The sequence below is a fragment of the Bufo bufo genome, chromosome 3, assembly GCF_905171765.1.
Source record: "Bufo bufo chromosome 3, aBufBuf1.1, whole genome shotgun sequence".
NCBI classification, from domain to species: Eukaryota; Metazoa; Chordata; class Amphibia; order Anura; family Bufonidae; genus Bufo; species Bufo bufo.
The window spans coordinates 90,617,167-90,635,239 of NC_053391.1; the positions used below are offsets into that span (position 1 = coordinate 90,617,167).

General features: G+C 42.6%; 1 protein-coding gene across 2 annotated transcripts in view; it reads right to left on the bottom strand.

The window, feature by feature from the left end:
• PIR (pirin) overlaps nucleotides 1-18,073 on the bottom strand; it is a 97,471-nt gene that overhangs the window by 37,935 nt on the left and 41,463 nt on the right. For both annotated transcript variants that reach the window (XM_040423315.1, XM_040423314.1), the window contains exons 4-6: nucleotides 12,993-13,076; nucleotides 10,645-10,851; nucleotides 3,808-3,892 (exon numbers count right to left, since the gene is read on the bottom strand). In XM_040423315.1, the coding sequence (XP_040279249.1) occupies nucleotides 3,808-3,892; nucleotides 10,645-10,851; nucleotides 12,993-13,076 (376 nt within the window). The remainder of the gene's footprint in view (nucleotides 1-3,807; nucleotides 3,893-10,644; nucleotides 10,852-12,992; nucleotides 13,077-18,073) is intronic.

Here is an 18,073-nt window from a genome sequence, read left to right on the forward strand (position 1 = left end):
AGGGTAACTTCTTTACACACAGGCACAGCTTACATTTCTGGCCTCCCTTACAAAACTCTGTCTGTCCTAAATGTTATTTCACAATTCTCCTCATTGGGTTCACCAACAGCAGATCCCAATGCCCGATATACCCTGCGTACAAGGAGCAGGTGCCCTGGAAGCTATGAAAATCTCAATGATGTCACCTTAAAGGGAAGGTCACCTACTTCTACTGCATGTAAGTGACACCAGCGCAATGTACATCCGTCTAACATCATTTCGACCATATCTTTGATAGCTTTATCTGTACTTTCCATCTCTGGAAAATGTACTTTATTTGGTATGCAAATGAGGTTCAAAGAGGTTTGAAGAGCCCAGGACCCCCTCCTCCAAGTGCCCAAGCCTGACTCTCGCAAAAGGCCATGATGGCCTCTTCATCTCTATCTTTACCTCCCCTTGCACTTTCTACTCCGTCCCTCTTCTTAGAATTCACTATTTCTCTTCAACTACGCCCGCGACGTCCGCCTGCGTCTCACTGAAAACTTGCGCAGCCGTAGAGCGTAAATCTGCCTGATCCTGCCCACTGTCTTCTCTGCAATGGGCATCGGAATTACTGCAGGTATAGCGCATGCGCTGCTTCTCTTAAGCCATGGGCAACGTTGAAGGGAAGTGATGTGTAGGAATCAGCCCTGTACCTCACATGGATCAAGAGATCTCCCAATTCATTGCTCGGCTAGATTTATTCCAAACTGGCAGATCAGGTTGTGGGGGGTGGGGTTGTTTCTGCTGCAGCTCATGGGGATTGTCTTTTATGCTGCAGCTCTCTCTCTATCACAGCTCAGGAGGCAGTTGAAGGATGGAACCGAGCATGTGCGTCCACCTCAGTGAGGTGGACAGGGAAATAATAAAAAGAACAAACAGCAGGTGGCACCATGCAGACACATTTTATTGAGTGGCTCAGTGGCTATACAAATTTTTTTTATTACGTACAATTACAAAAGTATTCAGATCCAGGTGCTGGATGACCAGGGTGAACAGTGCGGTTAGAAACAGGCAGACAAGTAAGCTGACCCACCTACAGGCTGAGAAAAGCAGCCGCAGCTACAGCATCAACAGGACTCAAAAACACCTCCCAAAAATAAGTGAAAGTGAAATAACTGCAGTAGTCTATACATTATCTGTAGCTATGTGTCTAACTGAGCACACCGAAGACCCTGAACTGCCTTCAGTCGTGTAGAATTCTTCTTTAACATACAATTTCCATTAAGGCTACTTTCACACTTGCGTTGTTAATTCCGGTATTGAAATCCGGCAGAGGATCTCAATACCGGAATAAACTGATCCATTTTGATTTTGCACATCAGGATGCATCCGTTCAGTTAGGATGCGGTTGTGTGAAATCAAAACAGAAAAAAAAACTGGATCAGTCACTAAATACACTGAAAGTCAATCTGTCACCATTGACTTAAATTGTTTTCGGTGCCGGATACATTTTTATGACCGGACCCAAAACCGCAGCCTGCAGTGGTTTAGTGTCCAGTCACAAAACGTATTGCTGCCGGAACGGAAGAAATCCTGATGGATCCTAAACGGAAACGTTTTTTTTTTTCCGGCATTGAGATCCTCTGCCGGATCTCAATACCGGAAAACAACAACGCAAGTGTGAAAGTAGCCTAATTGCCCGCTCATACCAGAACTGCGGTTACATATCATGTTTTGACTGCACATCAGACTAGGACTGGTCTTTGCAGGCTGCTGTTTGTGGTGGTGGTTTGCTTGTAACTTTGGATATTCTCTGCTATGTTCTCCCTTTTGACCCTCGTACACATTGTACTAGATTACAGATGACAAACCCAGATCTGTTTGGCCAGGAAAGATCTCAACTTCCTCTCTAAAGCCAGCAAGACAATTCCCTAGCCAAACAAACACATTCCCCAGGGAGTCAACAAGCTAATTTACTGTTCTGTGGATACAGTCTGTCATAAAGACATTACCCAAGTCTCAAGCAAATAGGCGAGCATCTGTGTCAGACGGCAGGTGGAAGCGAAGCCGAGTCTGTACAGCTGTTTGGCATGTCAGCGTTTCCTATGCTGGCTGACATGTAGCCCCAGCACATGGAAAACATAGTGATCTAACATGTAGATACAGAAAAATGCTGTTGGGATGATAAATCAGGAAAGAAATCCTCAAATACTATACAAACTACAGTAAAACAGTCAGTATGAAAACCTCAATACTGTTCAGTATCTGGTCATTTGGTAATTTTGCAGGAATCATAGAGGACCCGTCCTCTCCCCAGACAAGTCACTTACAGTAGTTGTATTCCTGATGAAATAACAGTTCTGAAACAATTGTTTTTTACAAATTTGTTGAGCCATTCCTGTTAGGCCTCTTTGACACGAGCGAGATTTCCGCGCGGGTGCAATGCGTGACGTGAACGCATTGCACCCGCACTGAATCCAAACCCATTCATTTCTATGGGGCTGTGCACACGAGCGGTGATTTTCACGCATCACTTGTGCGTTGCGTGAAAATCGCAGCATGCTCTATATTGATTTTCGCGCACGGTTGCTAGTAGACGATCGGGATGGGGACCCGATCTTTATTATTTTTCCTTATAACATGGTTATAAGGGAAAATAATAGCATTCTGAATACAGAATGCATAGTACAATAGGGCTGGAGGGGTTAAAAAAACAACAACTAATTATTTAACTCACCCTAATCCACTTGTTCGCGCAGCCGGCATCTCTTCTGTCTTCTTCTTTGAGGAATAGGACCTTTGATGACGTCACTACGCTCATCACATGGTCCGTCACATGATCTTTTACCATGGTGATGGATCATGTGATGGACCATGTGATGAGCGTAGTGACGTCATCAAAGGTCCTGTTCCTCAAAGAAGAAGACAGAAGAGATGCCGGCTGTGCGAACAAGTGGATTAAAGCGAGTTAAATTATAATATTAATTTTTTTAACCCCCTCCAGCCCTATTGTACTATGCATTCTGTATTCAGAATGCTATTATTTTCCCTTATAACCATGTTATAAGGGAAAATAATACAATCTACACAACACCTAACCCAAACCCGAACTTCTGTGAAGAAGTCGGGGTTCGGGTCTGGGTACCAAACATGCCGATTTTTTTCACGCGCGTGCAAAACGCATTACAATGTTTTGCCCCTGCGCGGAAACAATGCAAATATGGAACGCAATCGCAGTGAAAACTGACTTGTTTTAGTGTCAAAATCGCACCATTTTCCCTGAACGCATCTGACCCCAATCCGCAACGCCCTTGTGAAAGAGGCCTTATTCCTCCTGGAAACATATGACTAAATGGACAACTGGGCGTTACCATTCGCCTTGTTAATGGGGTGGGCCACTACACAGTCTGTTGTGAGTTTATTTAAACATTTCACGATTTATTTATTTTTGGTCAGTTTTATTTAAAAAGCCAAGTGATTTAGAGTGGTTCATGACAAAAAGTATAAAATTAAACTTGAATTATTTTAAATGGCCATCGGCAACCTGCAACACTACATTGCTCTACAATAGATGGTAATGATGTGATCCTGCCTACAATATGGCATTATGGCTGAGCAACCTGACAGGAACACTTACCAATGTGTAGTATAGGCAAATCCCAGAGTGTAGTGAGTAGTGAGGCTCCACAACTCAGATCTGCAAGTGGAGGCCACCGGTCCTGCTCACAGTCTAGGACAGGTTGCTGGAGGCCATTTTAAATCATTCCCAGAGAATCCTTTTAATAGCTGAGCAATATTTTCTAAATGGTCCAGAAATACATAACGTATTGCAGAACTCTTTCTTACCTTTAGGTATGGCCTGGGTGAACTTTGCACCTTTTTCTAGTTTGAAGTCCAGGAACAGAGTCGGTGTTCTTGTATAGACTTTTGACTGCAATAAGTAACAATATATTAGACACACTGGGGCAGATTTAATAATCTTATAGATGGTGTAAACTTAGACCGGCAGTCTAGACCTGCACCAGATTTATCCCAGGGGCTCAGGCTGGAGGATAAATATGGTGCAGGGAGAGACAATTTTCTCTGACCCTGCGCCAGCTATTGCTTGGTTTACTTTGAGACAGAATTTTATTGTGGCACAATTTTGACACAAAAGATGCATCTTAGGCCACTCTCCTTTCCTTATTAAGCCCAGCCCCATTTATGATAAGCTCCACCTACTTTCCGAGCAAGTCTCAAATAGTTGCACAAACCATAATTGTAACAATATAACAAAACAATAACAAACACAGGTGCACTCTGCAGTCTCACTAAATCCTCAAACTGATTTTAAAATTGAGAGATTAGTCAACATGTCCTACGGTGTAGAACATGTCTAAGCCCGGACACCACGACAAGGTTTCTCAAGTAGTCCCGGGCTACTTGAGAAACCTTGTCGTGGTGTCCGGGCTTAGACATGTTCTACACCGTAGGACATGTTGACTAATCTCTCAATTTTAAAATCAGTTTGAGGATTTAGTGAGACTGCAGAGTGCACCTGTGTTTGTTATTGTTTTGTTATATTGTTATATTAATTATGACATCCGCACTTGTTACCTTGTGTAGGATGTCTATTGTGGTACTTGTGGTTCGCCGCAGGCATCCTCCATTGTATGCATTTTGCTGGGGATTGCCATTAGCAACGGGCCACAAGTGCAAGATTTGCTCCCCTATATATATGCACAACTGCATGTGGGTTTGAGCACCTCCTGCCAATGCCAACCTGTCTTCTTAGTTTGTACAAACCATAATTGTGCCAAATTGTGCCCCTTTTTTTTTTTTTTTTTAAAGACAGAATCTGGGTTCTAGGTGCAGACACATTAGCAAATCTGGGCCAATGTCTTAGTTAGAAAATACATACTAAGAATTCAATACATTTCAATACACAGGGTAAGAGCAAATAGTCAACTGCACAATTTAATGCAGAAACACTACAATAGATAAAGGGAAAAACACCAGTGAAACAGTAAAGTAATAAGGGTATGTTCACACTGTGCATTTTGCTACAGAATTTGGCCCTTTTCTGAAATCCCTGGCAAAAAAAACCCCAAAAAAATGAAGGGGGTCATTTAGGTGTATTTATGGCGCAGATTGCATCACAAAGGTTCTTTGCACAGCAAACTGCGACTTCTCCCCACTCACGCAGGTCTAAAAAAGTGGGCATGACATGGGCGGGGAAGGGGTTTTACCATTTTCCACGTTTTAGGAAGCTGTCTTACATTTCGAAGCGGCGGTGGATCCGCTGAAGTTATGTAGAGGCCGGCGCTTATAGGGGTTATAAAGACCGGCGCCTAAAACGCTGGTCTTAATAAATGTGCCCCTAACTGTCCATTGATTTAAACAGGAATCTGAACCATAGTTGATATAACATGGATTTTTCTGCACCAAGATTTGAAATCTGTGCTGGGAAAAAACAAGACTTCCTGGCACAGTTTCCATGCGTAAACCATGGTGGGTGTCCACACTGAATCTGAACCATACAAACTGCAAAACAGAGGAAGAGGTCTGAGGATCAGCCTTGGATTTCTGCTGTGGATTCCACGGCAAACACACATCAGATTTCTCCGATGTGTATTTCTCTTGTGCGAATATATTCTCGGGGTACAACCACACGGCGCGGTTGTGGGGTGCTCGGGATGTGGCCTTGCTGCAGTCGAGTACCGCATGGCTGATTAGGCTGCATCTGTCTCTTATTTAATTAATGAAGATTGCACTGTATAGTCGGTCTGTATTGTTAATGACCATGCGGTATTAAACAATTAACAATACAGACCCACTGAACCGTGCGGTCCCATTGGTTAATTTTGGAGGCAGCTGCAGCCCATACGACCACAGCGGGACTCGACCACAGCATGGCTGCCACCGGAATGCTCCACGACCATGTAGTGTGGTCATATCCAGATGTCCCTAATCAGATACATTAACCCAAGCTTATTTAAAGAGATGTATATGTAGATATGCTGTGCAGAGTATTGCTCCAGAACTGAGACACACAGGTCATAAGACTCAGATCAAGGGAGATGGAAATAGTAAGAAAAGGGAAGGATTCCCAGGCAATGGCGCCAGGACAAGTAGGAGTCATCGGTCTGTAGTAGAAATAGTTTTGTTCTTATTCTTTATTCATGGCAGTATTGTTAATATTGTGTTATAATATTGAGAGTGAGCCCACTCCCTTGGATGAGAAGCAACCCCAAACATGAATGGTGTCAGGACTCTTGGTAGTGCTCCCCTTGTCTTCTCTGAACAATCATTTTTCCAGATGTCCCTACGATTGATTGTATACAATTGATTGTATTCTGCAGTCCACAAATTGTGGATCCACAAACAAATGGATACCATCCATGATGTATCTGCATTTTTTGTGGACCCATTGACTTCAATGGGTCCACTCTTTGCGGAATGGATACATGGATGCGGATGGCATGCGAACCACATCTATATTTTGCAAATCCATGAAATCAACGATTTTCAGACTGCAAAAATGGATACGGTTGTGTGCATGAGGCCTAGCAGTTTAAGGGAAGCTTCATGAGAGAAAATAATTTTCCCCAGTTCTCTGCAGTCCAATCCTTATACTTTCTGTAGAACATCAGTCTGTCCTTGATGTTTTTCTTGGAGAGAAGTGACTTCTTTGCTGCTCTTCTTGACACCAGGGCATCCTCTAAAAGCCTTTGCTTCACTGTGCGTGCAGATGCACTCAAACCTGCCTGCTACCATTCTTGAGCAAGCTCTGCACTGGCGGTAACCCGATCCTGTAGCTAAATCCTCTTTAGGAGATGTCTTGGCACCTGCTGACCTTTTTTTGGTGCCCTTAAGCCTTCTTCACAGCCATTGTACCTCTCAAGTTTTTGATGATCCAATAACTTGTTGATTTAGGTGCAACCTTACAAGCTGAAATGTCCTTGCCTGTGAAGATCTTTTTATGCAAAGCAATGATGACTGCATTTGTTTCCTTGAAGGTAACCATGGCTAACAGAAGAAGACGATGATTTCAAGCACCCCCACCCTTTTGAAGCAACTAGTCTGCTCTTCTTATTCAACCAGCATGACATCAGAGTGATATCAGCTGCCTCACACATTCTACTGAGCTAACCAGAAGATCACTAAAAATGATGTTAGGCTACTTTCACACTTGCGGCAGAGAGATCCGGCAAGCAGTTCCGTCGCCGGAACTGCCTGCCGGATCAGGCAAAATGTATGCTAACTGATGGCATTAGTAAGACTGATCAGGATCCTGATCAGTCTTAAAAATGCCTGATCAGTCGAAAAAATGCATTGAAATGCCGGATCCGTCTTTCCGGTGTCATCCGGCAAAAACGGATCCGGCATTTATTTTTTCACCTTTTTTTTCAGTCTGCGCATGCGCATACCGGAAGGACGGATCCGTCATTCCGGTATTCTGAATGCCGGATCCGGCACTAATACATTCCTATGGGGAAAAATGCCTGATCCGGCATTCAGGCAAGTCTTCAGTTTTTTTAGCCGGAGATAAAACCGTAGCATGCTACGGTTTTCTCTTTTGCCTGATCAGTCAAAACGACTGAACTGAAGACATCCTGATGCAAACTGAACGGATTACTCTCCATTCAGAATGCATGGGGACATACCTGATCAGTTCTTTTCCGGTATAGAGCCCCTGTGACGAAACTCTATGCCGGAAAAGAACAACGCAAGTGTGAAAGTAGCCTTAGCAGCTCATTTTGTGGCAGTGGAAACTGGATAGTGATTAAGTTAACTTTCATGAAAAAAATTACGTTGTAATTAATTGCAATTCATCTGATCACTTTTTCGTAACAAGCTAGAGGTAATGCCAATTGCCACCATAAAAAGTGAAGCATCAAACATTTGACAACGAAAATTTGTCTCAGTCTCAAAGCTTTTGACTTTAAAAAGGCAAATATGAAACACCTGGGGACAAGAATACAGCTAACCCTATAAGAGCACAAAGAAATTGAGTCACCCGAATCCAAAGTTCTTGTATTTGGTTGGACAGCCAGAGAATATGACAAAAATTGCCAGATTTCTGAGTGAATTTTGGACTTAGGTCATTCCTACTCAGGCAATACAGCCACACTGACAGTGGACAAATAGGCTTAGTGCATATTATATACTACGTGGCCCTTTCAGGATAACTGGGAATTCCCAAGTGGGAACTTTGAGAATATCTTTCTATTCATCTTTATCCAGTACAAATGTAACCACTTCCCAACAGCATTTGCTTCATGCAATCAAAGTATCCCTCCGATACATAAAAAAGTAATTGTAATTTTGGAGATTGGCCCACCAGAGTAACAGAGGATCTTAGTGGGCCCAAGCTCTGACACAATGTTGAACTACAAGAGCCCAGCAGAAGACCACATCATGTGGAGCTGACTTTTGAGACAGTCATTTGCATTTAGGGTCTATCAGTATTTCTGGGCTGATTCAAAATGGAACTTATGAGACCTTATGGATGATTGATGATATCAATAATAATTACGAAGTAATAAATAATGGAAATACTTATAGATAGAGGTTGGCCCTCAGAATCATGTTCTCCAATGAACCAGCTATGGATGGTCAGTTGCAAAATTAGTAATCAGGTTTAAACAGGCTAAGTGCCATACAAGTTCCTACCATCGTTCCATGTTTCATAAAATACTGTAGCCCATCAGGACATTGCTACATAGTAGTGCTGGACCCAAAGCCTGATTGATCCAGACCAGTGTCTATGTACAGAGCAATTTTACAGTTGAAAGCTCATAGAGGGGAAAGCATTAAAAAAGTAAAAGGCAAACTAGTTAAACATAAAAAATATAGACATGTCTGACTTTTTCCATTAAAGTTATAAAGGCTGTAAGATGTTTGCAGCTGACAGTCCAGCAGACTAATAATAATTATTTATTGGCCATTCCATATAGCAATAACTCACCACTCAAACAAACACTTATTGACTTCTTCTCCATGATTAATTGGAACAAGAACAAGAAAAGACAACCAACATCAGTTTTCACTTATTATACATGTTACCAATTTACATACTTGCTGTCTAAATTGCTTTTGGGTTTTCATAAAACAAAATTGATATGAGAGGATCTTCTGAAGATGGAGAGATGAAAGGATGCTGCTGTATGGAAGATGACTGATGAATTATTTAATGTATGATTTTTTTTTTTACCGTATTTTAAGGTTAATATAAAACAGCTGTGCTAAAGGAACTGTACACTTTTGACAATCCCATGTTGTTGGAAGGGTCCCATTCTAACAGACTTGGAACTAGACTGTCCCTCTGCTTTAATTTGCAGGTTGTCCCACTGCTGTAATCTGTCGGGAAGTATGGCATCCAGTGTTTAATTTCTCTGCAGTGCCCCCACAGGGGAGATAAGGCTAATTGGAATCAATGGGTAATTAGACAGAGAGGTATGCTGGTTCACGAAGAAAGACATATGCTCTTCCTATCTATTCTCTACTCCTAATGATCGGTGGAATTTCCCAAAGAAGGAACAGTTTTCTAATAACTCAAAAAACCCTTATATGGTTTTAAAATTGGTTTTCCAAGCAAAATAGGTCTGTGAAGTGTTCCTCCACCGATACCACTATGTGCTTCTGGCCCCTGAGTAAAAGTGAAGGGCTATGATATCCCAAAGAAATTTTCCAACCTGCTAATGGACCTCCTTGTAAATGTATACTATTGAGAACTTCCTCAGATCATCCAAAGTGGTTGATACCAAAACTACATTTAGATCTCAACCAATAAAATTAGCCTCAAATTTTAGGCTCCATATAGCCTGAACTGAGGACATAGCTCTGGATTACAAGGCTGATTTGTATGTCCAATAATCCAATCTAATAGACTTGACATTTTGCATATGGCTATTACCTAATGGAAGGAAAAGAGGCCACCTACACTGAAGATACAAAAAAATGAGGTTAACCTTCACATCAGAACAATCCCTAATTCTCTGCTATAAGCCTGCGGTTTTTATCTGGCCGCATCTCCGTCCCGTCCCCATTATACTGAATAGGGCCGGGGCAAACTTCCAGCACGACAGGTGTGCAAAAGTTAGTACGGGTCGGCAGGCTGTTACCCTGCTGGAACAGCCTGCTGGACAAGCCTTAGCCCAAGACTGAAATGTATTATATTTCTATTTCTATACTGCAGAATACTGGGTGTTTTTTTGCATGAGAAATTTGAAATGTTAATTCTGAATTAAAGGGCTTTTCTGGGAGTTTTATACTGATGACCTATCCTCTGGATAGGTCACCAGTACCTGATCTGTGGGGGTCAGACAACCAAGAACCCTGCCGATCAGCTGTTTGAGAAGGCAGCAGCGCTCGCAGTAGCGCTGTGGTCTTCTTCAGCTTTCCCAGGCCAGGTGACATCACCTTCATCGGTCACATGGCCTAGATGCAGCTCAGCTCTATTGAAGTGAATAGAGCTGAGCTGCAACACCAAGCACAGCTGCTTTACAATGTACGGTGCTGTGCTTGGTAAGTAGAGAGAAGGCTGCGGCACTGCTGTGAGCACCGGTGCATTTTCAAACAGCTGATTGGCTGGAGCCACAGGTGTCGGACCAGGTGCCGCGATCAGATACTGGTGATCAATCATGGAAAATAAACCAAAAGTGTGATTTGTAAAACATGACCAGCTGATAAACAGCTCACCTTGATTCCCATTGACTCTCCAGAGATAACAGTAACGGTTACTCCATCTTTCGATGGTTTGGGAATGTCAGCATTTTTTAGCTCCTGGTATTCGGGTGGAACCATCTTCTCAGAACTTCTCAGATTAACCCACAGTTGTAATCCATGTGCTGGTTCATCTGTACAAGGCATCTCTGCATGGACAATACCACGGCCAGCTGTCATCCACTAAGTCAAAAATTACATAAAAGTCATTAAAAGTTAACAGTAAAATACAAATCTAAAGGCACACATAAAGGTTAATATACCACACACTTTCTATAACAGCAGGAATAATCCATTTACTAGAGCCATGCCATTAATAGGTCCATCCATAGATTAATAAAAGGAGATAAACACCACTCATGGTCAGTAAAGAAGATGTCTCATTAGAGGCAAATCCATACAAAGTCGGGGGACCAAGTGCTGGTCCCATTTCCAGTACTCCCCAGCAAACAGTTGATTTTGCCAAAGGAAGCTGAAGCCGGCTAGGAACATCTTCTTAGATCAATGGTCAAGGGCTCTTTCACACTTGCGTTGTTCTGTTCCGGCATAGAGTTCCGTCGTCGGGGCTCTATGCCGGAAGAATCCTGATCAGGATTATCCCCATGCATTCTGAATGGAGAGAAATCCGTTCAGGATGCATCAGGATGTCTTCAGTTCCGGAACGGCATGCTGCGCTTTTTGCTCCGGTCAAAAATCCTGAACACTTGCCGCAAGGCCGGATCCGGAATTAATGCCCATTGAAAGGCATTAATCCGGATCCGGCCTTAAGCTAAACGTCGTTTCGGCGCATTACCAGATCCGACGTTTAGCTTTTTCTGAATGGTTACCATGGCTGCCAGGACACTAAAGTCCTGTTTGCCTTGGTAAAGTGTAGTGGGGAGCGGGGGAGCAGTATACTTACCGTCCGTGCGGCTCCCGGGGTGCTTCAGAGTGACGTCAGGGCGCCCCACGTGCATGGATGACATCATCCATGCGCATGGGGCTCTCTGACGTCATTCTGGAGCGCCCCGGGAGCCACACGGACTGTAAGTATACTGCTCCCCCGCTCCCCACTACTACTATGGCAACCAGGACTTTAATAGCGTCCTGGGTGCCATAGTAACACTGAACGCATTTTGAAGACGGATCCGTCTTCAAATGCTTTCAGTTCACTTGCGTTGTTACGAATCCGGCGGGCACCTCCGGCAAATGGAGTGCACGACGGATCCGGACAACGCAAGTGTGAAAGAGGCCTTATACAAGAATGACTCCAGGCCACCAGAGCAGCTCTTATTCTGGGTTGGGTCCACCCTTCACCTCAGCAGAACATGTGCGCATCCAATTTAAACTGCATAGTAAATTTTGTTATAATTACATACAGCACATATCATCAATAAGGTCTACGGGCTCTTTTACTTGAGCTGTGGATAGAGGCAATTATTGATGAGTCTTTATGATAATTGCCTTGTGTCAAGGCGCTGCCGATCACCCAACGTACGTGTAAATGCTCCTTTGTCGGGCGATTTAATCTTTCCTCAGGGTCTTGAAATTGTAAGTTTGTTGGCAGCACAATAGGACTGAGCTGCACATAGGGCGTGTGAAAAAGGAACGTCACTGGCTTAGGAAGAGTCAGCAGAGTTCCCCGGAGCACCACAGCCTCTTCAAATAGCTGACCTTCAGGGGTCTAGGAGTTGGACCTCCACTGAACAGATATTGATAACCTGTCCTGAAGATAGGCCATCAATAATGAACTCCTAGAAAACTCCTTTAATGATAAGTTATTAGCTCCAAAATCAGCTCCACATGGGCCTGTCTTCTGCTTGACCTTTGGGTCAATAATTTTATTCTATAGCCCGGACCTTCTGGAACAACTTCTGGTTGGTCAGATCCACCCTGTGTAGATGTGGCCTAGCCAGATTCAATCCTATAAAGAGTGATAGCAATTTAGTATAAATGACTGCTGTATACAGTATCCTAGTATATTAGTAAGGACTCTAAGATTTATGGATCTGTTTCATTTTATCTCCCTCCTCTTAAAGTGATATAATCTTTTTTCTGTGGGAGAATATTTCTGTAGCTGGGTACTTAGTGACTTGTTTGTGTAATGTGAGGGGTGCTCTTTTGCCCTCTAGCTGGTCACACGAGGATACATCAGTGACACCTGTTTCTAAATTGCTTCCAAAACCATCTGCTTGCAAAAATTACATTGATAGGATTCTTGATGACTAGTTTCAATGGAAGACCATGTTAATGGAGATTCTCTTCAATACATCATTCTGCGGACACTTCGTTATAGGCTGAAATACAAGACAAGAAATATATCTAAAATGTAATTGGATAATTACCTGCAAGTCTCCAGGGTCCAATCTGCCAACGTGTCCACAAAAGTCTTCATGCGCCATGGACCCTCCATCCAGTAAGTAAGAAACCTAATAAAAATATGTATTATTTTTTTGCCTAGAGTGTTCATTTCAGAGGCTTAATGCTAGTAAACTATTGGTTGTCATAAGGTAGTGCAATATACAAAATTTCCAGAACATGGGTCTGCAGCTCGCAAGCTGTCAGTGCATGCTGAGAGTTGTAGTTGCACAACAGCTGGAGAGCCACAGGTTGGAGACCAATTCTATATACTAATCACAACCACAGGCGATTAGCTTGCCAGTTGTACAGTCTCTGACAAAAGTCTTGTCGCTTGTGTACAAATTGACCTGAAGTGCCGCTAAAATATATTTCTAATCAAGATTTTGTTACAAGAAATGGGTCATTTTAATTCCAACAGCTTTTGTAATAATTTTTCAGTGCAAAACGAAACTGACAAAAAGTATTCTAATATTCACAGCTTAGTAAAGCCCATTGAGTCAATTTTTGCCAAGACATAAGTGTTGTCGCCTTATCATATGAGCTTCACCTGTGACTAATAATGGATCAATTAGGTCTCAGGTGTGTATAAAAAGAACCCCAGTACACTAGACCTTCACATCAACTGCAACTAGACCTCTGAAAACATGCCTAAGATTCACCCGGAGACTAAAGTGTTAATTATCAAGAGGCTGAAGACCAGATCCACTGCTGATGTGGCAGACACCTCCAATGTGTCTCAGCGTCAAGTTCAGAGGATAAAAAAAAGATTTGAAGAGACTGGAGACGTTTTGGACAAGACCAGGTCAGGCCGACCCCGCAAGACAACTGCTCGAGAGGACCGTTTGTTGGCTCGAAAATCCAAGGCCAGCCCATTTTCCACTGCAGCAGAGCTCCACGAGACCTGGTCACCTGAAGTCCCTGTGTCAACCAGAACAGTTTGTCGGATTCTGTTTCGAAATGGCCTCCATTGTCGAATCAGTGCCTATAAGCCAGCACTAAACAAAAGACAATTGAAAAACTGTGTGGCATTTGCCAAGGGCCACAGCCTGCTAAAAGGATGGACGCTGGAAAAGTGGCAGAAGGTGGATTTTTCAGATGAATCTTCTGTTGAATTACACCACAGTCGCCGCAAATATTGCAGGAGACCTACTGGAGCCTGCATGGAGCCGAGATTTAACCAGAAAACAGTGAAGTTTGGTGGAGACAAAATCATGGTCTGGGGTTACATCCAGTATGGGGGTGTGCGAGGGATCTGCAAGGTGGAAGGCAACATCAATAGTCTAAAATACCAAGAAATCTTAGCTACCTCTTATATTCCCAACCATAAAAAAGGCCAAATTCTGCAGCAGGATGGTGCCCCATCGCATACTTCCATCTCCACATCAAAGTTCCTTAAGGCGAAGAAGATCAAGATGCTCCAGGATTGGCCAGTCCAGTCACCAGACATGAACATCATTGAGCATATGTGGTGTAGGATGAAAGAGGAAGCATGGAAGACGAAACCAAAGAATATTGATGAACTCTGGGAGGCATGCAAGACTGTTTTCTTTGCTATTCCTGATGACTTCATCATTAAATTGTATGAATCCTTGCTAAACCGCATGGATGCTGTCCTTCAAGCTCATGGAAGTCATACAAGATATTAAATTTAGATCTCACAGCACCACTACTTAATTTGCTGACATATTTTTGGATTTGCAGTAAAGTTGTTTAATTTCTGTATAGGCGACAAAACTTTTGTCTTGCCAAAATTTGACCTTTCTGTCTTGGTTAAATGATAAAAATTTTTTCAGTGAAACTAATTTATTTCAGTGCATTAAACATCTTTTGGGAGGGCTTTAGCTTTTCATATGAGCTATTTCTAACACCAATTGATTAATTAAAAGTCAGGTTAATGGCAGGAGTTTCTACAAAATAGAGAAGCGACAAGACTTTTGTCAGGGACTGTATACTGTAGAGGAAAGCCGGTATCTTCTACATTAATTAGGTTATCTAGTATAGAAAAACCTTTTCATATGCTCTTAAGGATTAGCGGGGAAGATTTTTTAATGTCTGATTTGTACAATAATTTGCATTTTTTACGCTTCCCGCTACTTTTCAATAGTGGCAATAAAAGGGACATTTTTAGCTGGAGGGGGCATGGCCTTCCAATGATAGATTTACTATAATTTATACCAGAAACGGATTTCAAATTGTGGAAGATAAGTCTGTGCCTCTATGGTGCATTTTGAGCTGATGAACTTTAGACTAAGACTGGCGTTTGCTATGCCAATCTTAATATAATTGCCTCTATAAGGACTGATGCACACTAATGTATTTTGTTTCTGTGTCCGTTCCGTATTTTTATTTTTTTGCAGATAGGATGCGGACCCATTCATTTCAACGTGTCCGCAAAAAATGCAGACAGCACACCGTGTGCTGTCTGCACCCAGAAGTCCATTCAGTAGCTTGGCAAAAAAGATAGAACATGTCCTATTCTAGTCCGTTTTGGGGACAAGGATAGGCATTGTTACAATGGATCCGCAAAAAAAATAAAACAGATGCAATAGGATGTCATAAAGACGTCATCCGTATTTTTTGTGGATCTGTGTTTTGCGGACTGCAAAATACATACTGTTGTGTGCACGAGCCCTAAAGGGGGTCTTCTATTCAGAATCCTCATCTCATGGTCTGATTGTAGAGCTGTTACTAGAGAGTTTCTTCGTCTGGAGGACCTGTACTGTCCTGCATTACACAGGGAACCCATGGATTGCAGAGAAAATGAGCAATGACAGATTATAGCTGATTTCTGGGCTTCATAGCAAGGGGACACTTTGTGATCCACTTATTGCCAAGGGACCCTTCGAACAAGCGGCTTCCCAGCCAGAGACAAGTAGTCCCAACACAGACTATGTTTCTTATTTGCCAACACAGGGAAGGGGGATAATTGGAGCAAGACGCTATGAGGTACAACAGCATCAGTGAAGAAGAGCATATCATGAGTATAATTAGTCAAGGCATCTGACCCTCAGTACCAGATTTGGGTGGGATTCCGAGGACAAACACAACAATAACGAAACAAATGTGGTCAACATTCTACTAGCAAATATGTGAACCAATCTCTCAGAGTAGATCACAATCACACGATTGTTTATTCTGATGGTCTAGTTAGCAGAAGTCATAGATTATGGATATTGTTTTATTCAGAGGATACAAATCCACAGAATCAGATGTAGTCGTTAGTAATAGATAGGTGAATTTGCAGTCTGCAGGGATACAGGACAGCTTGATTTACATTTTCTTATATTTGTCCACAGAGCAAGGTATGTATCCCTGAGATCAAGAGATTGTCTGGTACAGAAAACCCATTTTGAAACAGCATATTAGTGACTTCTATTAAAGGGGAACTACAGCCAGAATCCAAACACAAAAAAGAACAACCAACAAAACATAATGTAATCTCCTTATGTGTCTTTGTTATTTGCTCTCATTTCTTCAGCTATCAATGCACACCATGAAAAATAAAGTAGAAAAGCAGTGCATTGTTCTCTCAGGCTGCAGCCATGTCTACTGCCCCCCCCCGCTTCCCTTCCTCTATCGCTGGTGCACTGTCACGGCAAGTAGGGATAAAAGGAACACCAAATAAACAAACAGCAACAGGTAAACAGACTAGGCCCCAAAGCTAGGGAGGAGGAGGGAATGGTAACTTCCTAACAATCCCTGAGTCTCTCCCTGACTGCTGACAGTATGAGCAAGTGCTGATGGTGAACGAACTCACACGCTGGAACCTAAGCCCTGCTGACACTGAAGCAAACCCTAACTTAGGGAGCAGGGCAGGCAGTGACATGCACGGAAGACAGGAAATATAGGAGGGCTGGGTTAAGTGTGGATAACTTTGTCTACATAGCGAGGGTGGCTTTTTTGTTGGACTCTCCTAGTTACTAATCGTAAAAATAGACATAAAGCTGTAATAGACTACAGAATACTAAATCTACCAAGATAAATCCCTCTCCCTATTACTAAATAGTGCCATACCGAGGCAGATTAGCTTTTCAGGTTACTGGAAAAGCTGGGTTGCTACCAAGCAAAGCTGCAATCGACTACAGAATACTAACCATTACATTTTTGTCCTATGTATTGGACAACTTATAGAGGGAAACACTAACCTCTCACAGACACACAGCACAGGAGCTCCGCCCACCCGGTGACATCACTAAAGTCTTACAGGTCCTTCATTACTTCTCTGCACTTCTGAGCTCAGTGGGTAAATGGGGCGAAATGAAACTGACTGGCATGAAATAAGCAGATGATAGAGCTTACGGAAGTGGGGAGAAAGTGGCGCTAGGGACCAAGGGCAGGGACTCCTTTTGCACTACAGGCACATCTCCCGAATTTCCTGTCCAGAATTTTTGTGTTAGGTCAGGCTCATTCACTCAGCCATTCTATAGCCAAAGATGGGGGAGGACTAGTCAAAAGACTAGCAGTTTGGGGAGCACCTTGTAGGCATAGCTCTGTATGCACTTTTAAATATTTTTCTGAGTTATGATTTTTAAGGGTTCAGTTCCCCATTAATAGGCACTAGAAGGGGTCACCTATTTACAGTCCTTGTGTAACTTAGATTGTGAGCCCCATTGGTGACAGCTTGATGCTAATGTCTGTAAAGGGCTGCAGAATATGTCAGCGCTGTATAAGTGCTTAAAATAAAAAATAAATATTAATAGGAGTAAAGACATACATTTAAAATACATGGGCAGATAATAGATTTTAATGGACGCTATGTAATGCTCTGTTTCGCCTGTGGTGGCGTATATATATATATATATATATATATATATATTATAATAATCACAGGTCGGCACTGCTGTATATGGTCACGGTGCACGAGTCAATGGGATGGCGTCCCAATGTAGAATCAATGAAAAAGACCGGCACTCGCTGTTGATAATTCTTTCTTTGTATTTATTCAGTCACATGTACAGGCAATAAGTGACGCGTTTCGGTGCTGCCGCACCTTCCTCAGACTTATCATCATACAAAGAACATTTCATGTTTAAATAGAGCGCCCAAACACAGAGAAATGACATCA